This window comes from Staurois parvus, unplaced genomic scaffold (assembly GCF_062004578.1).
Source record: "Staurois parvus isolate SC_StPar_1 unplaced genomic scaffold, SC_StPar_1.0 ptg000059l, whole genome shotgun sequence".
Lineage (NCBI taxonomy): Eukaryota > Metazoa > Chordata > Amphibia > Anura > Ranidae > Staurois > Staurois parvus.
In genome coordinates, this window is record NW_028317855.1 from 17,090,555 (window position 1) to 17,116,921 (window position 26,367).

At 39.6% G+C, this 26,367-nt stretch overlaps 1 protein-coding gene across 4 annotated transcripts in view; it reads left to right on the forward strand.

The window, feature by feature from the left end:
• PHACTR2 (phosphatase and actin regulator 2) overlaps window positions 1–26,367 on the forward strand; it is a 259,221-nt gene that overhangs the window by 187,664 nt on the left and 45,190 nt on the right. For 3 of the 4 annotated variants that reach the window (XM_089668643.1, XM_089668645.1, XM_089668642.1), the window contains exons 3-7: window positions 5,937–6,017; window positions 7,667–7,816; window positions 16,903–17,106; window positions 20,400–20,594; window positions 21,787–22,276. In XM_089668643.1, coding sequence (XP_089524769.1) covers window positions 5,937–6,017; window positions 7,667–7,816; window positions 16,903–17,106; window positions 20,400–20,594; window positions 21,787–22,276 — 1,120 coding nt within the window. The remainder of the gene's footprint in view (window positions 1–5,936; window positions 6,018–7,666; window positions 7,817–16,902; window positions 17,107–20,399; window positions 20,595–21,786; window positions 22,277–26,367) is intronic. The other variant, XM_089668644.1, reaches the window with a different exon arrangement.

The window sequence follows — 26,367 nt, forward strand, 5'->3', positions numbered from 1 at the left end:
ATGAAATCAAACATAAAAAGACCTTACACCCCTGTCACATCAAAGCCAATTTGGAAATTGTGTGACTTACAGTGAAGTTGCCAATTTCCTTGTGATTTTCAAGACATCTGACACAGATGTCTATGGAAATCGCCACAAAAGTAGTACATGTACTACTTTAGAAATTGGTATCGGAAACGCACCCATGTGACCACTCTAATAGCGTACAATAGGGTGCGACTTGGCATACGATTTGCAAGTCACATATCATGCAAATTGCATGCCAAGTCGCACTCAATGTGACCTCTATTAGAGCATTCATATTGGTGTGGTTCAAATTTGGTCGGAGCCGCAACAATTTATAAAGTAGTGAATACACTACTTTTGGTGCGATTTGCAGAGAGATCTGTGTCAGATGTCTTGCAAATCGCACTTGAAATTGGCATCTCCCCGACTTTGAAATCATGCGAATTCACTGTAGGTCACATGTTTTAAAAGTTGGGCTTGATGTGACCGTAGTGTAAGTCGCACAATTTCAAAATCCGCTTTGATGTGACCGGGGTGGCCCCCAGTCACAGGTGCAATTTGGCATGCGATTTGCATGCCAGGCGACTTGCATATCGTAGGCCAAGTCACAACCTATTGTCCGCTATAGGCTCCGTTCACATCCAATCTGGTTTTGAAATCATGCGGCTTCACTGTAAATTGCCCGATTTCCAAATCGGATTAGATGGGATTAGATGGGACTGTGGTGTTAGCCCCTGGTCACATGTGGTGCAACTTTACATGCGATTTGTGAAGTTGCATCCAGGGTGCGCGATTTCAGGTGCAATTTGGGAATTGAAATCTTACCTGATATCGGATCTAATAAATGCGAATGTGAGTGTCTTAACATACACAATTTGCTGCAGCACAATTTCAAAAGTAGTTCTTGTCTAACTTTTTCTGCATTTTGTAGCGATTTCACATATAGACTACAATAGAAATCGCAATGCAAAACGCAATAACTCGGGAAATCTACAGAAAACAAAAAAAGTGAAATTGCCAACAAAGTGCAATTTTAAATTGCATCTAGTGTGAACCAAGCAGGCAGTTCAACAAAGGCAATACATCTTTGAAGGCATGCGGTATCTGCATGCTCAGATAAGGGTCTGTTATGGATTTGGGGGAGACTCTACACCATTATTTTAGTTAATTTTGGCATGGGGATTCCCCTCCAAATCCTTTTCTCTCTCGCTCGCTTTTCTCTTGCTCGCTCTTCTTTTGCTCGCTCTTCTCTCGCTCAGCTCTTGGCTTGACAAACCCTTCCCAAAAGAGGCGGAGTGCAAACCAGCAATATCAAATCAATCATTCGTCCAGGCCCTTATCTCATCCCATTGTTTGATTTTCACATAAGGTGCAGCTTTGAAGGTGTTTGAACAGACAAGACCTCATTCTAATTCACATTCTAGGGATCATATAGACAACAAAGATGCTGCCAGCACATCTATGTTAGGGCAGCCGCCCAGGGAGAACGTGCAACTTCATTGCCGTGGTTGGGATTCAAACTGACGACCCTAGTGCTGTGAGGCAGCAGTGCTAACCACTTATCCACTGTGCTGTGACACCCATACAGCCTGTATTTCTGTGTTGTGAGTCAACCTTAAGTCCCTGGGCAAGGTCAGTGCAACTAGCCAGATATCTCAAATGTGACACAAATGTTGTGCTATGTTGCCAATTCAGATGTATGTTGATTCTATGTATCCCAATACAAAGGATTGCAATACTAATACACAAATTTACGAATGAAAGTCCATTGAAAATAATTCCTAGGTTTACAAATGTTTTAATATTTTTTTTCGCTATACGAAGTATATGTCAGTGCTGATTTTTAAATGCAAATGCCAGACTTTTTATTTTCCTTCACTATGGTTCACAAGTTTAGCTGTCACTTTCCCCGGAGTTACAGGAAACTTTATTTCTTTTAAGAAATTAAAAGTAAGCATTGTTTCCTATAGGGAAATAAACGCAAAGAAAACTTTCTCTTTTAGCTGGGGGAAAGTGACAGCTGAATTTCTGAGCTATAGTGAAGAAAAAAAAAAAAGTGATAATTACATTTAAAAACCAGCACCATAATAAACAAAAAAACAGCGTGGGGTCCCCTTTCCCATCCATACCAAGCCCTGCGGGTCTGGTATGGATTTAGAGGGTAAGCCCCACGCCAAAATTAAAAAAAAAAATGCAGCCCGGCAGGTCAGGAAAGGGGGGGGGGGGGACGGGCAAGCGCCCCCCCTTCTGAACCATATCAGGCCACATGCCCTCAACATGGGGGGTGCTTTGGGGCAGGGGAGCTCCCCTCCCAAAGCACCTTGCCCCCATGTTGATGGGGATAAGGGCCTCTTCCCCACAGCCCTGGCCATTGGTTGTGGGGGTCTGCGGGCAGGGGGCTTATAGGAATCTGGAAGCCCCCTTTAACAAGGCCCCCCCCCATGTGAATGAGTATGGGGTACATGGTATCCCATACTCATTCTCAAAAAACAAAAAAAGGAGTGTAAAAAAAGACAGGACACGGTCTTCGACAAGTCCTTTATTAAAAGAAAAATCTAAAAGAATGTCCCTCGAAGTAGATCCAATGTCAATCACGATATATGCCGCTGCCGACCCAGAAAAAAAAAATTGTCCCGTTCCCGACGCTGGCTCCTGCCGTTTGACAACTCTTAAATATGTAAGGGGCGGGGCTACCCGGGGACATCATCAGTGACCCCACCCCATGTGACATCATTGATGTCATATGGGGTGGGGTCACATGTGATGTCCCCAGGTGGCCTGCCCCTTACATATTTAAGAACTGTCAAACGGCAGGAGCCAGTGTCAGGAACGGGACTTGTTTTTTTTTTTTTCTTTTCTTGGGTTGGGGGAGGCATACACCGTGATTGACGTTTCATCTACTTCGGGGGACATTCTTTTAGATTTTTCTTTTAATAAAGGACTTGTCAAAGACCATGTCCTGTCTTTTTTTACACAACACATTTTGTGTGTTTGAGTGAGTAGCGGTACCATGTACCCCTTACTCATTCACATGGGGGGGCGTGATCTGGGGGTCCCCTTGTTAAAGGGGGCTTCTAGATTCCGATAAGCCCCCCGCCCAAACACCCCCTCAATGACCAGCCAGGATTGTGGGAAAGAGGCCCTTGTCCCCATCAACATGGGGACAAGGTGCTTTTGGGGGGGAGCCCCCTTGCCCCAAAGAACCCCCCCACATGTTGAGGGCATGTGGCCTGGTATGGTTCAGCAGGGGGGGGACTCGTTCATCCCACCCCTTTTCCTGACCTGCCGGGCTGCATGCACGGATCAGGGTCTGGTAGGGATTTGGGGGGGACCCCACTCCATTTTTTCTTTTTTTTTTAATTTTGGCGTGGGGCTTCCCCTTTAAATCCATACCAGACCCGAAGGTTTTTTTTTTTTTTTTTTTTAATTGCCAACCTTTTTATTTTAAGATTCAGCTGTAAAAATATATATTACCTAGATCTTCAAAATATGTAAAACCATTACAGAAATAATTATAAAGGATAAGAAACAAAAATAGAATCAATAGAACTAAAGAAATCAAATTAGAATACATAAAGATATGCCTGGCTACAAATAGTGTTGTTTGTCAAACACAGTAGACGGGCTCGATTGCCGTCTTGCAGAGGACTCCACACAGAGATTTACTATTAAACAGCGTCTAAATGTCTTTCCCGTCTAAAAGTAGACGGACTCTAATGAAAAGACTTTAGCCCACGGAAATGTTTCTATGCACATTAGTAAATCAGGGCCATAATTTCGATGGCATGGCCTGCATATAATCCAGACCGCAATCCAATTGAAAATCTATGGTGGAATATAAAGAAAATGGTCCATGACACGGCTTCAACCTGCAAAGCTGATCTGGCAACTGCAATAACAGAAAGTTGGAGCTGGATTGATGAAGAATACTGTTTGTCGATGGTTAAATCCGTGCCTCAGAGAATTCAAGCTGTTATAAAAGCCTGAGGTGGTGCAACAAAGTACTAGTGGTGTACTGTAGTGTTTTTTTTCATGATTCCATAATATTTTCCTCAGAATTCAGTGATTCCAAATTTTTTTCCTCTGCTTGATCTGCAAAAACAGTTGCAACTGACTGCAGTTTTCTCTCTATTTTTTTACGGATTTCTTAAAGCCAGAAGGTTGGAATGTTAAATGAAAATAGTTTTGAGGCATGTCTGTGATTTAGTTTTTTTTCTACACAATCCAACGATTGAACATTTTACAAGAGTTGTGATTCCATCCTTTTGCCAGGGGTTGTAGTATGGCACCCTTTTTTTTGCCAAAGGAAACTTTGCATGTCTGTTTTACCAAAAAATTAAACTCTTTGCAATTCTTTAGCTGTGGGATATTTTGCTTTAAATGATAAAATGTAAGCAAGGGACTGCCAAAAGATTAGGATGCCACATGCTATACCATGCTTCACTCCTTATGTTCCTTATGTTCCCCTTTCAGTAACAGTTCAGAACTGTTTGTCCAATCGATGGAAATTAATACATTTCACAAATAAAGTAAAATACTTGTCCATGATCAGCAGCCCTGCTGGCTTCTTCTTTAGCTTGAGCAAGATGCTCAAAAAGTGCAAGTGACTATGTTTCTATCCCATAACAATCAATTAGAATACACTTTGCGAAAGTCAGAGCCATAAAAAATGAATTCTGATTTTGTATTGCACTTGAAGTATAACTAAAGGGAAAGTGTTTTTTTTAGTTTTGTATAGAGTGGAAAGGGATTGGAGAGGGATTGGAACACAGGTCAGGTTTTATTGCTGCCTGTGCCCGAGATTTACCCTCTCTTTTGGTCTGGGTAACTATTATCACTGAAAGTGAAAGTAAAAGAATATCCCGAATTTTGGGTTATCACCAGAGCACTAGTTCTGACAAAGCGACCCTCACTTTGGAGTAGGTTTCTCCCACTTCTTGTTTTGGTTATGTGACAGAATGTGATAGGACGTCTCCCCAATGGGACACAGATGGCAAAAAAAAAATCTGACAGGGATTGTAATCCTCCATTAGAGGAGGTACTTTTCGGAGTTATGAATATATACCAGGGATCTCCAAACTTTCTAAGCAAAGGGACAGTTTTTTGTCCTTCGGACGTTAGAGGGGCCAGACTGTGACTAGTGGGAGTCTCAACATCAGTAGGCATAAACAATGCCCCATCATTTGTTTGAATGGAAGGAATAGTGTCCCATCATTGGTTTATGGGAAGGAATAATGCCCCATCATTGGTTGAATGGAAGGAACAGTGCCCCATCATTGGTTTGAATGGAGGAATAGTGCCCCATCATTGGTTGAATGGAAGGAACAGTGCCCCATCATTGGTTTGAATGGAGGAATAGTGCCCCATCATTGGTTGAATGGAAGGAATAGTGCCCCATCATTGGTTTGAATGGAGGAATAGTGCCCCATCATTGGTTGAATGGAAGGAATAGTGCCCCATCATTGGTTGAATGGAAGGAATAGTGCCCCATCATTGGTTGAATGGAAGGAATAGTGCCCCATCATTGGTTGAATGGAAGGAATAGTTCACCTTGCTGTTATCAATAGGAAGATTAGTGCCCTATCAATGATGTTAGTGTAAGGAATAGTGCCCCTTCATTGGTCTCAGTGTAAGAAATAGTGCCCCTTCAATGGTCTCAGTGTAAGGAATAGCGCCCCAAGGGCCAGATTAAGGCAGCCAGGGGCCGCATTCGGCCCTTGGGCCGCAGTTTGATATATACTCAAATAGATTTTTTTGTTGTTGTTGTTTTGGTAGACTTGTGTTTAGTGTCACTTCAACTTTTATTATTGTTAACAAACATAAATTGTATAATGGCTTTTTTTAATGCTTTAAAACTGATGAATGTAGAGACTTGGGAGTGTTTCCTCTATTTTAATCAAGCAGTGTTTGTTTTCCATGTTGTTTTTTAGTGTTAGAACGTAAAATTTCCATGAGACAAAGTCGAGAGGAGCTTATAAGAAGAGGAGTTCTCAAGGAAATAACAGACCATGGTGAGTCTCAGGGGTGTTTTATACATAACACGTAAAAACTGAATTTACTCAAGAATGCTTTCATTTTATATCTTGATACTAGTTTAAGAATAGCAATAAAATTTCATAAGAACCTGACACTTCCAAATTAAAAATATACTAGTCAGTTTGAACCAGTGAGATATGAATAACAACTGATAGGAAACTGAAATGTTTGGTCTGGTGCATGTGTCCCTATCTTTTTACAAGAGTCCTATAAGTGCTTATGCTCACCATACACATTATTTACAATCTGGTGTACAGTCTACAGTATGTATGATCAACATCAGATTTACTAAACCCATGAGACTATTACAATACCATGCTCAAAAATATGTCCATAAATGTTTAACATATTACATTTATTCCTATTCTTAAAATACAATATTAGTGCATATTTTTAAAAAAAAATCAGGCCTATGCACAATAAATAGTACCACAAAATACACTACTTCCATTTGACAGCCCCATTAGTATAAGCATATTTCAACATTAATGTAGTAATTGGTGTTTACTGTAGGGGCTAAAATTCTTCTGTGTTTCTATATAGAGCAATTGCACACAATGCTGCATTCATAGAGAATAAAATAATTATACTTATTTTGGTATTATCAGGTTGTTCGTCACTTACAGGTGTGTTATATAGTGCCTAGCAGTGCAGGAAAGCTGTAAAGAAACTTGGTAAACACCCATATTGCAGGAAAGCCCTTGTAAATAGACTATCATTGTCACTCATATATTCCATTAATAATGTATAGGTAGAAGGTATCCTACCTGTTTGTCCAATTATCTACTGGAGTAAAATTAAGATTCTGTTCCTGATGGAGAGAAAATTACTGTGATCCAGTAAAAATTGGATAATGAGGTACTAGTCCAACTGTTCTATTTCTAGAAATAACACAGTGCATCATAATATTTTGTTGTGTTTGTTAGGTGCCAATGTGTAGCGGACACAGCACACTCTTCTTTCTTTACTGTGCCCCTCTAAAAAAAAACATAAAAAACAAAAAACAAAGAGCTCACGCCTGATGTGGCTGTGCAGGAAGGGGGCGAAGACTGTTGCCCAGGCAATCTGATGTTAAGCATTGGGTTGCCTGGGTTGCAGAATCGTGGCCAGTTTAGGTATATCCACCTAGGCAGAGGGAAATGGTGGGTAATTTTTCTTATTGAAGTCCCCCTGGATGCTACATATGCCTGTGAATACCTGAGACTGAGGTCAGGACTCCAGGAGCCACCTCTGCCACCTCTGTGCTCTCCTCAACTCCCGATTCACAGCAAGGGTACTCAGCGCTCCTCTCCCTCTTGCTCAGGACCCTTCTTCCTGCACACAGCACCTGGCAGCACAGCCCATTCACAAATTACAGGTTTCAGTGCCTATGTGCATAATGCCTAAGGATCCTAATTTTCAAAAACTGTCAGTTATTTTCAGCGAAGTCCAATGAGATTTTCAAATCTCAGATGGCTAAAAAAGAAAGATCCTTATCCTAGAATAAAACTTGATTTGGTCATGTATTAGTTACATGTCAAGTATGGTGTATATAATAATAAATGGCTTCATATAAAGCTTTGTGCAGGCCAGTTTTTAAGACTGATATGTTTTTATTTTAATTTATTATTATAACACTCTGTAGATGGTGAAATACCAATCAATATGGGAACATCAAATGGTCATACAGTGCCAATCAGTGAGGAACCACCAAAAGAACTGAAGCCTACAGCAGGAAATGGAGCAATAGCCTCAAAAACATCTGCATCAGAAGAAAAAGCTGAAGACAAGAAAGGTGAGATGAAGTGTGTGTGCTATTTTCCATTGCTCCAAAAATGATGTTTTACCAGCAGTAGACATTAAGGGTCTTTAGAGAATCTTTGAATGATTAATTACCCTTACCATTACCTGCGTCTTAAATGCAGTAAAAAGAAGAGCTGAGCATTTTACACAGTTTCCAAGGTCTAGTATTGGCAGCAAGGTCAAAAGCAGAAAAAACTTTTAGTTTAAAGCCCCTTGGCAGAAACATTTAGGGTTCTTTCGTGCCATACTGCAAATAAAAATTCACTGCAATATTGTAGTAAGAATGTGTCACATAAACCTTACTGTAACCTGTGTTAATCCGGTATGGTATGATTCTTTCACACCATACTGTACTTACTGCAACACCTTGAAATGCATGTGTGCATGTGCATTTAAAATGCATTTTGTTTTTACCCTTTAGTAAAAATGAATCTTCTTGAGCGTTGCATTTTTATGCATATTGGCATGCTCCCTGAATGGGTCAGAATACCAACAACAGTCTATTTTTTTGTCTTTACTTTCAGTTGCATTTACATGCACTTATTTGTGTTGCATTACATTCAAATGTAGACAGTTGTTCTAAGGGTCTGCTTCATGAACTTTTAACCAATGCTGATCACAGTTGTAATGGTATTTAAACCTAGAAGTGGTCACAGCAGAATTCAAAGCTACAGACCAATTCTACACTTAACTGTCACTAAAATGGGGAACAGTTGAAGATAATTAGGCAAGCTGAAAGATCATATATTGTCAATAACAGCCAGTCAAATATTAGTTTTAATATGTTGGAATCCTAGAAGAAAATATCATCTGGAACCTCCTTGGTTGCCATGGTGACCTCTATTGCTTTGTTTTTCTACTGCTTTGGTTTTGTCAGGCCCATATTTTTAATATACTTTTTATCCTTGGTGTTTTTAGCATGTCTTGGCTTAGAACAGTGTACATAAACACACAAAAGGAACTAAAGCAGGGATGTATTTGGCAGCATACTCTACAAAAGCCAGATAGATTTTCCTGTTTGCTTTGTGTTTTTATGTTCAATTATTCATTATATCTAGAGCAAGCCTTAAGTGACAAAGCAACTTTTTTTTTTCTTGTGGTAAGTCATCATTTGCTATACATACAACTTACAACATCTGCTCCTTCTTTATTAGCATTTCCTTAACTATGTAAATGAAGACAGTCAAGTGACTTGTATCATTGAGGTAGATTTACTAAAACTGGTTCACTCAGAATCTGGTGCAGCTGTGCATGGTAGCCAGTCAGCTTGTAAATTCAGGTTGTTCTATTAAGCTTTGGCAGTAAAACCTGGAAGCTGGTTTCTATGCAGAAGTGAGCCTAATTTTGTACTCTTCAGCTTTAGTAAATAAATTCCACTGCGTCTTGCAGGCTAGAGGCTTCCTTTGTTGGTATCAGCAGCTAATTTAGCAGAACTGTGCTATGGTAAATAGAACATATACAGGTCGTTGTAAATAATGGGATTTTGTTAGACAGGAACATAATAAACAAGAAGGCAAACGGGGACCCCGGGCAGTATAGCAAGGTACACTGAAAGAGGTCAGAGTGCCTATGTCCAGCTTCTCCAATACATCATGCCAACTGACAGCAAAGTTAATGCAGAGTCAGAGTAGAGGAAGACCCTTTTTCATCATTTCAAGATGAGCTGACATGGTGATTAAAAGCAGTAGCCATGCACAAGTGCTGACATTTTTGAATGTGCACTATTTTACCTAACGGATTCAATGATAAAAGTGCCATTAAAAGATTAAGCTTTTCGTACTTCTTATAGTTTTTCAGCTGTCATTTATTACGTTATGGTCTAATTTATATACAGTTAATGCTTAATTGAGTTTTTTGTTAATATGTGATGATAAATATTATATTATTATTATGCAGGATCTTGTATAGCACCAACAGTCCGTGCAGAGCTTTACAAAATGGAAGAAGTGTTGCACAGTTTATCAATTAAAATAGTGCTGATCTTGCAATGTTGGCACCACACATGTGCACTGATCTCTTCATTCATTCCCATGGATAAGGCCATGCTCATGGCAGATCCAGCCTTCCATTGAAGTATGGCCCTATCCACATGTCAAATGAATGTGGTAAGCAGTGCACATACACAGTGGACACAACACCCAGCTAGCATTATTTTGCAATAAAAAGCTGTTCCATGTTGAGCAAAGCCACACAGTGAAGAACTCCATAGCAGGCTGAAGGTACGTATTTCACATTGCTAATTACACTGAAGGGGAAAGCTACAGGACGCTATAAAGGACAGCCTTGTTTGAAAGTGAAGTTGTCTTTTTAAAGCCTAAAACGTCTAGTACATTACTGAAATTAATAAAAAAAACAAATTAAATAAATATCATGCAAATTTAGTAGTTATGTTCCTGCTGTCTCCCATTCTCTTTAATATGTTCTTTTTTGCCACTGCCCATGAGAACTGTACAGTCGACTTTTACTGTGTTTGTTTGGTGGCTTTTATGTGATGTTGATGAAGATACCAGGAGTTTTATACTTTTATAGGTACAGTGTGTATTTAGTTGTTTTTTGTAAAGTGCTTGGATGCATTTACCTGCATAATGTTCTGTTGGTTTGATTAGCAATCATTATAATCATTCAGTCTGCCTGGCACCATTGAGTACTGTTAGAAAAGCCCTTTTATATGTACTCACTCAAGTACATTAACTTTTTCACTGCTTCTTGTATTCAAAAACAACAGTTCGGACACTTTATTTCCATGTGTGTAGTGGCTGAGCTCTCCAGCACAGCAGCACATTGCCTGACTGCATGAGGCTGATTATACAAAAGGAATTGAGAATGTTCACACAATAAATTATTGACTTCAGTCAATCCTGTATAAAAAGCAGATCCTTGCTTACTTTTTTTTTTATCTGCACATGCTAGGATAACTGAAATGAATATTAATACAATTTATTGCGTGAACATTCTCCTCTTCTTTAGTAGAGCTCTGAAGCCTAGCTTTCCAAAGTCAGGATAACAATTATAAACTAGAAAAGCTACAATTTCTGGGGAAATTGTGTGAAGTGTTCTTGCCTCCACCAGTAGTCTACAACTGGAGTGGGTGGAGTAACTGGGTGGAGTGGGTTGAGTAACTGTTGAGTGGTTGGAGTAACTGTGAAAAGGTTGGACTGGGCAGAGTAACTTTATGGAATGGGCAGAGTAACTGTGTGGAGTGTTTGGAGTGAGTAAAGATAGTAAACATTACACTAACCAACTGATTGATCAAATTTAAAAAGTGCACATGGCAAGCTTGATAGAGTGAGAAATGCATTTCAACTTTTATTTTACAGCTCACACTCTAGCTTTTGTCACTCTGCTGCCTGCTCACACACCTGGGTTCCTATGGCAACTCACTCTACAGCAAGGGCAGAGAAGAGCAGTTGAAAACAAACTGCTCCAACTTGCTCACTTCACTGGCAGTTGCCATCTTCAAACAGTTGTAGTTTAAAAATTATAAATCCTACACCGAAGAGCTTTATATTGTGAGAATCACAAGACCCATACCTACATTTTGGTGCATAGTATGTCTCTGAAATATTACAAATGAAGGCACAGTTGCAGTTTAGAAATTGCCCTTCAAATTTGAGGTGGCTAGAGTGGAGTTTCAATGAATGTCAATGGGCGGCGTGAGTTGCAAACAAATGGTCATCTTGTGAAAGCTATCAGGACTATAGCTTAGCTGTGGACATTTTTAGTGGCAACAGGGATAGCTGAACGTTTTGATATAAGATTTGTGTAGGTGGGCTTGAAAATGAGGGAGTGATGGCAGTTTAGAAATCATGTCCTGATTTTTCAGCTCACACTCTAGCTTTTGTCAGCTTCCACTTTAGTTTTGAACATTCTGCCATTCATTCCTATGGGACCAATTTCACCACAAAAACGCTGATATTTCGCGAACCATTTGGCAAAACGTTCCACAAAGTAATAGCACACCAATCAGGAACAATCCGCACGTTTCGGTATATTACTGTCTATGTAGTGTAAAAACTGTGGGAGGAGTTAGGGTAATAAGTTTGGCTATAATAATAAGAATATACAGTCAGGTCCATAAATATTGGGACATCGACACAATTCTAACATTTTTGGCTCTATACACCACCACAATGGATTTGAAATAAAACGAACAAGATGTGCTTTAACTGCAGACTGTAAGCTTTATTTGAGGGTATTTACATCCAAGTCAGGTGATCGGTGTAAGAATTAAAACAGTATGCATATGTGCCTCCCACTTGTTAAGGGACCAAAAGTAATGGGACAATTGGCTTCTCAGCTGTTCCATGGCCAGGTGTGTGTTATTCCCTCATTATCCCAATTACAATGAGCAGATAAAAGGTCCAGAGTTAATTTCAAGTGTGCTATTTGCATTTGGAATCTGTTGCTGTCAACTCTCAAGATGAGATCCAAAAAGCTGTCACTATCAGTGAAGCAAGCCCATCATTAGGCTGAAAAAACAAAACAAACCCATCAGAGAGATAGCAAAAACATTAGGCGTGGCCAAAACAACTGTTTGGAACATTCTTAAAAAGAAGGAACGCACCGGTGAGCTCAGCAACACCAAAAGACCCGGAAGACCACGGAAAACAACTGTGGTGGATGATCGAAGAATTCTTTCCCTGGTGAAGAAAACACCCTTCACAACAGTTGGCCAGATCAAGAACACTCTCCAGGAGGTAGGTGTATGTGTGTCAAAGTAAACAATCAAAAGAAGACTTCACCAGAGTGAATACAGAGGGTTCACCACAAGATGTAAACCATTGGTGAGGCTCAAAAACAGGAAGGCCAGATTAGAGTTTGCCAAACGACATCTAAAAAAGCCTTCACAGTTCTGGAACAACATCCTATGGACAGATGAGACCAAGATCAACTTGTACCAGAGTGATGGGAAGAGAAGAGTATGGAGAAGGAAAGGAACTGCTCATGATCCTAAGCATACCACCTCATCAGTGAAGCATGGTGGTGGTAGTGTCATGGCGTGGGCATGTATGGCTGCCAATGGAACTGGTTCTCTTGTATTTATTGATGATGTGACTGCTGACAAAATCAGCAGGATGAATTCTGAAGTGTTTCGGGCAATATTATATTCAGAACTCATTGGACGCAGATGGACAATGACCCAAAGCATACTGCAAAAGCAACCAAAGAGTTTTTTAAGGGAAAGAAGTGGAATTTTATGCAATGGCCAAGTCAATCACCTGACCTGAATCCAACCTGACCTGAATCCGATTGAGCATGCATTTCACTTGCTGAAGACAAAACTGAAGGGAAAATGCCCCAAGAACAAGCAGGAACTGAAGACAGTTGCAGTAGAGGCCTGGCAGAGCATCACCAGTGAAACCCAGCGTCTGATGTCTGTGCATTCCAGACTTCAGGCTGTAATTGACTGCAAAGGATTTGCAAAGGATTTGCAACCAAGTATTAAAAAGTGAAAGTTTGATTTATGATTATTATTCTGTCCCATTACTTTTGGTCCCTTAACAAGTGGGAGGCACATATGCAAACTGTTGTAATTCCTACACCGTTCACCTGATTTGGATGTAATTACCCTCAAATTAAAGCTGACAGTCTGCAGTTAGAGCACATCTTGTTCTTTTCATTTCAAATCCATTGTGGTGGTGTTTAGAGCCAAAAATGTTAGAATTGTGTTGATGTCCCAATATTTATGGACCTGACTGTATATGTAGGATAACAGTAAGTGGGCTTGCCATGCAAGAACACTTAATTTAGCACTCTGCAGATATTAAACTGATGCTAATACTAGATCATAAAAACAAGGAAAGCAAGTAATGTGACCAGATTTTCTAGCAAATTATTAAAGGCTCAGTTCACCTTTTCCAGAAATATAGCCTATGCAGGCAAGGGCCCCCAAATAATATCATTTGTAAATGATTATTAATTCTATTGTTTTATCAGTATGTTACTTGGGTCCCTTCAAAAGCCTGGCTAAAAACTCCTAGCTAGCAACCCCCCATCCTGACTTGTTACTATGACGTGAAAACTATTGGATGCTCAACCCCAGCATTACAGGAGTGTAAGTGTATGATTTATGCGTCCTAGCAACAAGGCAGAAAAAGTGGCTTGTTAACTGGGAATTTTTTTGCCAAGTTTTTGAGGGGACCCAAATGGCCTACATGTAAAGCATAAATAGAATAAATGATCATTTTACAAAGCTGCAAATATTTTTAATATCTACTGGGACTCCTTGACCACACAGGGGAAAGGTGAACTTGGTTTTGAAGGGATTCTAAAGACTTTTTGTTTGGAAAAAATAACAAACATGTCTATACTTACCTGCTGTGTGCAGTGATTTTGCACAGAGCAGCCAGAATCCTCCTCCTCTTGGTTCACCTGCAGGCTCTCCTGGCCCCTCTTCCTGCCAGGTGCCCCCACAGCAAGCAGCTTGCTATGGGGGCACCCGCTGCTCCATGTATCCATTCACACACAGAGCCGCTGCTCGGCCTTGCCCCACCCCCTCTCTCCTCTTATTGGCTCACTGGCTGTGATTGACAACAGTGGTAGCCAATGGCTCCTGCTTCTGTCTCAGCTAATGAGAAGAGGAAGTCTCGGGATAGTCGAGACTCCAGTGCACATCGCTGGATCAAGAGGGGGCTTAGGTGAGTATTGGGGGGCTGGGGGTGATGCTGCACACAGAAGGTTTTTTTTACCTTTATACATAGAATGCATGAAGGTAAAATACCTTGAGCCTTTAGAACCACTTTAAGCACATCGCAAGGGACGGTTGGGACAGTTGCTATTTTTTGTGCACTTTAAGCACACTCAGCTCAGTAGTGATGAAGGAAATGTGAACAATCTAAATGCCCTTTGCTTGACAAAATATATAGAGAAATATGATTTTTGTACTCACTGTAAATCTATTTTTTGTAATTCATGAAGGGAAGAGAAAATAATTAACTGTGAGTTATACTGCTGCATAAAAGAGGATTGGACACTGGCAGGCAGAAAAATATTGTAGGCCAGCTCAGCATAACCCTTCCTATTACTAGTATGCCTCATTTTGCAGAAACCAATGCCACAAGCATGATCATGAACATAGAGGGGTGATACCTGTGTCAATCAATAGACTCCAAGAGAATGATTGTACCTTGATAGATAAATTCTATTTTCTTTCGAATTCATTGATGGGCACATAATCAACATAATGGGTGCAGGACGCTACTAAATTGTATTTTAATTCAGTTTTTAATTGTGTATAAACAAAGACAGTGTATTTTTTTTCTAACATAATTTGGGGTGGTGCCTACAAAGTCCATAGACCATAGTCCAATGTCTTTTTTGTTCATATCCAGTAAATAGTGCCACATTTAGTCCTCCTCAAATGGCCATAGGGTTCGCTTGGGGGAACAAAGAACCTGTCTGGGTGTTTCCAGTCTCCACAAAGGAAATCTTGAAACAGTTGGTACACTGAAAAGGTCTTGACAGTCCTAGGATCTCTAAAGGACCTCTGACTAGGAACAGTGCTAGTGGAAGCAGTGTGGCATGAACCACATCAATAAGTGCTGAAATGGTCTTTTTTAAATTGGGAATAATGGCAGAAGACTGCAAGTCTGGCAAGTTTGTCCCAAAAATGACTGTCCCTTTGGATCTATAATCAGATATGTTGCAAATGTGTGGCAAGGAAGCAGGATAGCTCAGGGTACCAGGCATAGCCTCAGGTTCTCACAAAACCCAACCTGGAATCAGGTAGGCAACAAGTAGTGGGCAATAAGTAGCAGGAAGGAGAGAGCACTGCACAGATGCGACACTTCACTTGATGATGACATACCTGCTTTAACTCCTATTATGGTAAAAATGGCAGAATATCCAATAACACCCAATGATGCAAATAACAAGGTAGCTCCCAGTGCTGAACTCTATCTTGCCACTTGCAGAGTGGGTCTTCGGAGATGGGGCTAGTGTATATGCAGTGTCATTGGCTCTGGACCTGAAAACTACTCCAAGGCTCCACTTGTTAATAAAACAGGATCTGGAAATTGTCTAATGCAGCAACCAGTGGTTGAAGATCACTTCCAAGCTAGCCCTGCAACATCCAGTCCAGTGAGGCTTAGGCACAGCACTCCAAAGCTCGGCTAAAGAAAGGCCAATCCAGATTTGCTGTTGTTGTACAATCTAGCTCAATCAGTAATGTAGCAAGAATATTAATAAGAAAAAAAATGCTAGTAAAAAAACCATGTTGGTCTTTTCCAGGCAGAGCTGACAAAAAGACATTCATTTTCCTGGGGGACTAGCAAAAAACTGAGGCATGATGGTAGTAAGAGGGGTTATCCTGAGCTGGCCTATAGTATTTTTTTCCCCCCCAACCTTACGTGGAGGGCAATAAAACAAACAATGAATGGCTTCCTGAGTCCCTCAACAGACAAGAAAGAAATGAATGTAAACTGAAAAGTGATATTTATCTCACAAACTTCTGTTTTCCATGAAACTGCACAAGCAGATGTTCTCTTCAGTGGAAACTGCATGCAAAAACTCAGTAGCTGTAGGCAGGTTAAATAATTTAAATACAAAGTTTCTTTCTCATATAATATGTATGTATTTTATTTTGTCTGTGTAGTAATCATTTTAAATGTGCAATGTGACTGGGAATGTCATCTTATTCATCTTTACTAGATTTTTATATAATAATCATGAACCTTCCAACAAACCTCCTGTTATATGGCCCTCTTTTATACATATTTGTATGTACAACATTTATACTAATCTGTAAAACTGGGTTGGCATGCTTTCTTCCAGAGAACAATTGGATTTAACTTGAACTTCTGTTAGTCACACAAAATGTTAGTGTATAGTATGAGCGAAAGTCATGCTTTAATAGGCCAGCTGACGTTATAACGTCATTTGTTGTGAAACAAAATTATGCTACCTTCATTTAAGTTTTACAATGTTGAGATGTACTTCTGTGTATTTTTTCTCTAAATTGTACATGGTGTGATTATTATACCTCTAACATGTTCTTTCTGTAAAAATATCTTGTTCTGAATAAGCAAATTAAATGAAATATGTGAGCAGGCCTCTCTGTCAATATTCTCTTCTTTGTAGAGAGGGTTCGTGTCTGCCCAGAACTTCCACCTTCAGCTCCACCTCCACCTCCACTTAAACCCCCTCACAAAAATCTTCCTTCCAAAAATGTAGCTGGCAGTTATAAGAAAAATGAAGCAGCTACAAAACAACTTGCGGTTAGTTCTAGTAAGCAGCCACCAGCCACCCTTCCCAAGCCAACAAATCGGGCAGCACGCAGCACTGGTAAGTGCGGCCATGCTTGATGGCTATATTGCATGTTTGTGCTATGCATCCCCAGGCATGTCTTCCCATAAGCCCTTATAGCGTCTCTCAGTATTCTGTAATGTGTAAAGCATTAGACTTGCTTTTAAAGTGGTTTTCTTAATTGTACATTATAGGACACAGAGTAAGTATTCAGGTACATAGGGCTATGCTGCCTTTAGAAGATTGTACACTGGCATCCAAGAGTCGTAAGAACAACCCACTGTAACCCCTCCCTCTCCCAGCATGTCTCAGTTTTTCTCTTCTCTGCAAGAAGCAAACCAGGTCCAACGACAAGCTGAGCATGTTTTTCTCCAGATATTTCCTTTGTTTCTATTCTGATGAAACCCCAAAATTTAGGATTTTCCTTCACTTTCACTCTCAGTGATAGAGAGGGTTAAACTTCCTAATGGGTAAACAAACGGCAATAAATACCTGACAGGTATATACCACAATGTGCTGTGCTTCACTTGAAATTATACATCCAGTTGTGATTACTTATATTGCATACCACCATAAATAAACAATTATATGAAAAGATGAATAACCATAATAAACCAGTGTCAATTTCCAATAAGTGTTCATATTTTTATAAAAAAAAATCCATATATAAGATTTCTTCAGACTTGCTTAGTTTACTTTAAAATATACTAACCCGTGTTTCTGAAATAAAATATTTTATGCGAAAAACTTGCATGGACGTGCTCCCCCACCGGTTGTGCTCTCACCTCAAGTATATGACCATATTGTTAAGTAAGGTTAAGATGATATCTTGCTGTTTGGGGTCCTTCTCCACTTAACTGATAATCTTCCCTTCCATGGAGGTTAATATAGAGGAATGGATCAAATCCTAGTGTATTATCCTTTAAAAACCATTTTATTAATAAAAGTAATGCACTCACATATACTCTGTATATAAAAGTGTTGTATTACGCCACCGGTCATGTGGCTTCATCAGGGGCAAATGATCATTTCTCCCTGATGAAGCCACGTAACCGGTGGAGTAACGCGTAGGGGAGGGGCTCTGACGTCACTGACACCAGCTGACAATTTTAGGTTTTTCACCATAAGAAAAGATCTGGAGGACACATTTTGTGAACAAATCGATTTTATATACAGAGTATATGTGAGTGCATTACTTTTATTAATAAAATGGTTTTTAAAGGATAATACACTATGATTTGATATATTCCTCTATATTAACCACCGTGAAAGGGAAGATTATCATTTGAGTGGAGAAGGACCCCAAACAGCAAGATATCATCTTATCCATACTCTGGCCCATTTAAAGGGACACAAGTGTTATATGATCTTGCTTAGTGGTTTGGTCATATACTTAAGGTGAGAGCAAAATCGGTGGGGGAGCACGTCCATGCAAGTTTTTCACACAAAATATTGTATTTCAGAAGCACGGGTTATTCTATTTTAAAGTGAACTGTGCAAGTCTGAAGAAATCTTCTATATGGACTTTTTTTGATAATTACTGTATATGGACACTGTTATTGAAAATTGACACTGGTTTATTATTTTTATTCATCTTTTCATATTTAATATAATTTTTTATTTATGGTGGTATGCAATATAAGTAATAGCAACTAGATGTATAATTTCAAGTGAAGCGTGGCACATTGTGGTATATATTATTGATTTAGCACACTGATATGAGTATGTGTTAGGTGCAGGCAATTCACAATTAGCACTTAAGTAGGTTTCATTACTCACATAGCAGCTCACAAGCTTCCACTTTTTAAAATACTTGACAGGTGTTCAAATCCTCTCCACTCTATCAAAAACTAAAGCTTTTCCTTTAGTTACTGGCTTTTAGATATTTAATGAGGACATTGTTTTACCATCTATTAGTCCTGCTTCGAAGCATCCTAAGGAGTTTTCCCTCCATTGTCTGGATGTGGTATGCAATGTTTAAGTCAGTCTTAGTTACAGTTCCTTTTAGCCAGTGTGACTCCCTGTTTGTTGCTGAAGGTCGCTAAAAAGGGACTGCCTGTTTCTCGTTCCACTATTGCATGATGAAGTCGACAGTTCAGCATTCAAGTTTATGACCTCAAGGGCAAGGTTCCAACTTTCTCTGTCAAGTGCACGCCACCAGATTGATTAGTGCTTCTTAGTGCTTCTCACATTTGCAACGCTACGACCTGGTGTTTGGTTCACACTTGTTACGTTTTACCAGGTGGACAGGTAGGCCTCAGTGGGTAATGACTTTGGTGATAAGGCTCTTCAGGCAACTCTATAAGCTGTTGAGCCCCCTCTGTTAACCTGTTAGTTCTTGTGGGCATGTAAGCCTTTATTTGCCAAGTTGTCCACCCCTCTGTTCAACTTCTTTTGTATGTCCCTATGTACTGTACCTACCTCTGTTCCATAATGTACAAATAAAAAGATAGGATTTTTGACGTTTTGTAAAATCCTTTTCTTGCAGTACATTATAGAACATAGGCCCCTCCCTTCTGTTTCTTATGATCCACTCCTACTATTGCTTGATACACAACCGAGCCATTCTGGGAGTGGGAGGGGTTATACTGAGTTGTCTATGCAGCTCTTTTTTGTCAGTGTTCAATATCCCAAAAGCAACTTGTACCTGAATACTTCCTGTATGTATCAAAATAAACACTAAAAGAAGGATTTTTTTGGTAAGTCAAATATCATATTTTACCTTTCATTGGAAAGTAGACCCCTTTATGGCCTTCTTCTGTGTGGCAGCCAAAAGGTCTTTCCATCCACACACTAAATTTCTTAAAAATTACATTGTGACTTACAAATGTAATGTGTGATTGGATGATATGCCTGAGCAGATAAATGCAGTCTGGAAACCCAGGTAATCAATCTGGAAGGACTACCAAGAACTGTGATTGCTTGGTAGAGAAATGAGGTGGCAGGACCTCTAGTTGATTTACTAAAGGCAAATTGGCTGTTAACTTTGCAAGGGAATTTGCACTTTGTAAGATCATTTTTCCAAGGGCTTGAATGTGTTGCAGTTTCATTTTGCAAAAAATACCCAATCATGTACAAAAGGAAATTGAAAAACAGCAAATCTGAGTGCGCTTGATTGGATAATGGTAACTAGCAGAGCTTCACTTCATTCGCTAAGCTCTGGGGATGATTTCCTTGCAAAGCTCAACTTCCCTTGTAAAGTGAACAGTCTATAGGCCTTTAGTAAATCAGCCTCTGTGTGTTCTATAACAGGGGTCAACTTTTCATGTAAACTGGAAGACCTTTTTATAGAGGCTGATTTATGGTATATTTATTTGGTCTTTTTTTGGTAGAGTCAACTGAGAAGAGTGTAGGAGTGCCTGAGTCAAAAACAAAAAAAGCTGTCACTTCAAAAATTTCTGCTGCTTCTGCTGGGCCAAGCCATAGAAAAGATGAGCCTTCCAGCAAAAAACCTGCCAAAAGCATTTCCAAACAGCTGTCTGCTCCAGCACTTAAAACAACAAGTCGAGCAAGCACACAGGAAAATAGTAAGTATATAACCGATTAAATTGTGTAAAAGTGATTTCAAAGACAACAAGGTGCATCCTTAAAATAATGGTGTTCAGAGTATAACTACTAAGGTTGCCTTTTAGAAGGTTAGTTTTTGCTTTGCTCTTGTGAACTACCTATATTCAATTGTTTCTCTCTTTGGTTTTGACCAAAGCATGCAATTTTGTGTACAGCGATGTTAATGTTCCATTCAGAGCAAAAAAGCCATATCACTTTAATGGGAGTATGGCCCAAACTCCTGAAAATATGGTGATTGAAGTCCTGGAGGACATGGCGCTTAAGCACAGTATCACCCTTCAAAACACATTGATATTAATGGACTTCAAAGTCAAGATTTGTGCCACTATTCCTGTTAGTGAAAATAAAATATTACCAAGCTCTTAGGGGTCACTACAGCAGGTTTCGGCAAGCTGTGCATACATTATGACCAGCATGCACTTTTAAACATTACATTTTCAGCAAATGAAATTTCCTACCTTAAATCTAAAAGCAAATTCAACATATTGGCTGTCAGATAGATGAGCAATTGTTTAACAAGACATAATACATTCTATAGCCAACTGATGACTTATTGTAGACAACCGGAAAGTAGTTCCACTGTTTTCCACAAAATTCTAATGCTGATACTAATGCAAACCAACGCTCATTAAACAATGCAACCCAGACACCCTCCAAGTAAATTTTTTTTATATAAATGGGAAGTGTTTTTTTCCCCCTTACTGATATTTTATAAACGCTTGTCAAGCATACCATAAACTCTACAAGCACATGCATAACGTGTTACCATAGACTTGAATGGAAGGCATTGACAAGTTTCAACTCCTCCCAGACTCCACATGTAGCATTATTTTTCCGCACAAAACTGCAAAGCAATTTAAGTGCTGTATTTTTTAAAGTGTGAACAGCTTGGTCCAATGCCCATATGATCCATTGAAGGCCACTTTAAGCATTCGGGAAGTGTCAAAAACATGCCCTAAACACCTGTTACTAATGCCAGTTTGAAGGAGGCCTAGCACAAGACAAGACTGGTGACTGATGGTGCACATAACCACAACATGCCAGTGAAAATAGCTAGACAACCCTGTCTCGCCTGAATTATTGTGTTTTATTTGAAGCAGAATTTGAATCACAGGTAGTTTTGCATAAGTTAATCACTTCTTTTCCTTTTAGATGCCTCTTCAAGTAACAGAAAAACAGCTGCCACTAAGACATCATCTTCCACACTGGCATCGACTTCCTCCAGGCCAAAACCTTCAAAAGAGCAGTTATCCAGCAAAGCTGGCATCTCAACCACTCCGAGAGCCAAAAAATTACCCAGCAAATCTTTATCTGTTGATCAACCTATGTTGTCGCATGCTAGTTCTGCAGGCCTAAGGAAACGGGACAGGACTGAGCCGGCTACTCAGCAGGTGGACTCTGACACACAAGAGACCAGTCCCATAGAAAACACTCCTGCTGAACAGCAGCAAAAGCCACTGTCCACTTCTCCTGCTGTAAAACATAATTTAAAAACTCAGTGCAATATATCTGATGCAACACAAGAGGAAAGTCAGAATGATGACTCTGCCACTGTTAGTGAAAGTGTGCAGTTACCAGAAAACAGATGCGCCAATAAAATTAGTCTGGAAATAACTGGTGTGAATGAAGAAAATACTGAAAGGTAAGTCAAAGTATAGTGTTCAACCATAGAAAGATTTGGCAGCATAAAGATAGATACACAGACTATAACTGTATGCTAACATTTATAGGTAAAGTTGATCCGGGGAATATCCAAATGCCTCTGGGGGATCAGGAAGGATTTTTTTTTCCCTGCAGGAGCAAATTGGATCATGCTTTGCTGGGGGGGTTTTTTGCCTTCCTCTGGATCAACTGTGTGTATAGGATTATAACTTTTTTTTTTTTTAAATGGTTGAACTGGATGGACTTTTGTCTTTTTTCAGCCAGACTAACTACATAACTATGTTATAAAGAAGTATAATATAATGCTCAATTTACAAAACTTTTAAGGAAAGGGATCTTTATTTTAGCCACTGACTGTAATTTTCCAATTTTTGGACTAATCTAAAATTAAAAGAGAAGTTTGTTTTTTTTCCCTCCAAACTATACTTACATAGGAGGATGCAGCATCAATCCAATGTTGCATTTGTCCCCCACTGGCTCTAAGTGTAAGAACGCGGCGAAAACGGGTCACAGGAGTGCAGAATGATCTGCACTCCTGCGATCCAGGAGAAGTACAGCCAAAAGAGCTTTGGCTGTAAGTGTCCTTTTAAGAATATTTTGTCTTGCTTGAAAATTGAGCTTTATGTATTACAAATATAATTAATTTTCAGATTGAAGTTTTGCTTGAAGAAATCACTGATTGTTGCTAAAATGGGAACAATTTTACTGTCCCAAATCTAATATACTAAAGAATAAAGTATTTACGAATTATAATTTCACAAAGTTAGTGGTCATCCACCTTATTGAATGTCATATATCGGACAATCATACTGTCCTTTAGGCCTCATCACAACATCAATGTCTAGGCACCAACACAATTCACACTCAAGGGGGTGCAAGTTCATCCAATACTTGTGCTGCTGTTGAAACCAACTGAGTCTATACCTGGAGAATAGGCTACAAACAAAAGAAAAAATAAAGTGCAGCAAAGTTCAGTGACATGGTATTGTGACAAATGCAGTAGACAACCATTGTTTAATTAGAATGCTCTAATGCATTCTCAAGAGCTGTGTCTCTGTATCCTCAAAAAAACTAATGATGTTATGGTGAACATGAAAAAATTATGAAATGTTCGCAGGGGATATACCACAAACAAAACGCAATGTCTCCTATTAGACAATACTACCAAGTTCACCTTTTGTATAAAAATAATAAACGCACATTTTTTTACCTGCAAAAAAATGTGCATTTATTATTTTTGTCCAAAGGAGCCGGTAAAGCATTGCACCAGCAATCAGTAGATCGCTGATGCCGTGCAAGTCTCCTGAAGACCTGTCAGAATATCTGTTTGCTGTACGGGATGTGCGAGCAAGCAGATATTCTGACAGGAAACTTCAATGAACTACCACGGCATTCCACAGCACCTTGGCAGTTCATTGAAAACTATAATCCCACAGCCACTAAGGACTTGCACTTTATTCATTCACGGAAGTGCGTGAATGAATGACACGGCCGTGTGGGCAGATTTCAAATTTGATAGATAGCACGGGGAAACTTCTCCCAGTACCATCTGTCAGAGGGAGGGGGGCTGGTGAGCACAGCTGCAGCTATGGGAACATGTTACATGTTCCACATTAAAAACGCATGTAACATGTTCCAAAGGTGAACTTATCCTTTCATTTATTCTGGCCATTAGAGTGCATTAAAATGCTTACGTGCATAAACATGCACATTGATGCATTCTAAGGGTCCATGTTTTTTTCTGCCCAAATGCTCCTCTTCTGAACACACAAGTAATGTTTTTCTTTTTCTTCTAAATGCTCCTCTTCAAATATGCCTGTAAAGGTCTATGTGTGCACGGACACATAGCATAACATGGAGGGGTGTTTAGAGGCAGACAAAATATGCCAGATGCCTCTAAAAGCAGTTTTTTTACTCCAAGTGTGCACGAGCCCTAAAAGTGAAAAAATATATTTGACTATAGTATGAATATATTTTAGTATAAGTGTCCTTTACTTAATCTCCAAATCAAAATCAGCAAATTTTCCCCATGTTGGGAACTTCATAGCACTTTGCGGTTTCCATGCAGCTGTGATTCTGGAAAAGTTGCAGGGACCTTTTCCCTGTGGTTTCCACAGGTATACCAGCCCGTTCAAATAAATAAGCTGGTGTGGCTACGCAAACGTGGCCACAGGGAAACAGCAGAAGGGTGAACCTAGCCTTAATCCATACTATAACATTTTTTTCCTTTATATATCATCCCCAGAGTAATAATATCAAAAATGGGATCAGAGAAATTAAAAAACTTTTTTTTTTGTTCCCTTAAAATCTAGAATCCATATCCCTCTAGCAGATTTGGTCATGTGGTTTCTGCCGAAGGGAAGAATCAGTACCCTATGACCTGCTATTCAGGACTTTGTCTGTGACTTTGTTCATTGCTTTTTTAACACTTTCTTCATTACTTAAAGTTGGGTACTTAGGCACTATGGGTATTTAGGCTTTTTGCGCTGGCAAAACTGAATGTACAGTGCCTTGAAAAAGTATTCATACCCCATTAAATTTTTTTACATTTTGTCATGTTACAACCAAAAATGTAAATGTATTTTATTGGGATTTTATGTGATAGACCAACACAAAGTGGCACATAATTGTAAAGTGGAAGGAAATGATAAATGGTTTTCAGAATTTAATCAAATAAATATCTGAAACGTGTGGCGTTCATTTGTATTCAGCCCCCTGAGTCAATACTTTGTAGAACCATGTTTTGCCACAATTACAGCTGCAAGTCTTTTTGAGTATGTCTCTACCAGCTTAACACATCTAGAGAGTGAAATTTTTGCCCATTCTTCTTTGCAAAATAGCTCAAGCTCTGTTAGATTGGATGGAGAGCATCTGTGAACAGCATTTTTCAAGTCTTGCCACAGATTCCCAATTGGATTTAGGTCTAGACTTTGACTGGTCCATTCTAACACATGAATATCCTTTGATGTAAACCATTCCATCTCGGCTCTTACTTTATGTTTAGGGTCGTTGTCCTGCTGGAAGGTGAACCTCCGCCCCAGTCTCAAGGCTTTTGCAGACTCTAATAGGTTTTCTTATAAGATTGCCCTGTATTTGGCTCCATCCACCTTCCCATCAACTCTGACCAGCAATAACTTTCCCTGCTGAAGAAAAACATCCCCACAACATGATGCTACCACCACCATGTTTCATGGTGGGGATGGTGTGTTCAGGGTGATGTGCAGTGTTACTTTTACGCCACGCATTGCATTTTGCTTTTAGGCCAGAAAGTTCAATTTTGGTCTCATCTGACCAGAGCACCTTATTCCATATGTTTGCTGTGTCCCCCACATGGCTTCTCACAAACTGCAAATAGGACTTCTTATGGCTTCTTTCAGCGATGGCTTTCTTCTTTCCACTTTTCCATAAAAGCCAGATTTGGGGAGTGCACAACTAAAAGTTGTCCTGTGGACAGATTCTCCCACCTGAGCTGTGGACCTCTGCAGATCCTCCAGAGTTACCATGGGCCTCTTGGCTGCTTCTCTGATTAATGCTCTCCCTGCGCGGCCTGTCAGTTTAGGTGGACGGCCATATCTTGATAGGTTTGCAATTGTGCCATACTCTTTCCATTTTCGGATGATGGATTGAACAGTGCTCTGTGAGATGTTCAAAGCTTGGGATATTTTTCTATAACCTAACCCTGCTTTAAACTTCTCCACAACTTCGTACCTGACCTGTCTGGTGTGTTGCTTGGCCTGCATGATGCTTTTTGTTTACTAATGTTCTCTAACAAACCTCTGATGGCTTCACAGAACAGCTGCATTTATACTGAGATTAAATTACAGTTGGACTCTATTTACTAATTAGGTGACTTCTGAAGGCAATTGGTTCCACTAGATTTTAGTTAGGGGTATCAGAGTATTTATATTTAAAATTTTTGAAAACCATTTATCATTTTCCTTCCACTTCACAATTCTGTGGCACTTTATGTTGGTCTATCACATAAAATCCCGACAAAATACATTTACATTTTTGGTTGAAAAACGACAAAATGTGGAAAATTTCAAGGGGTATGAATACTTTTTCAAAGCA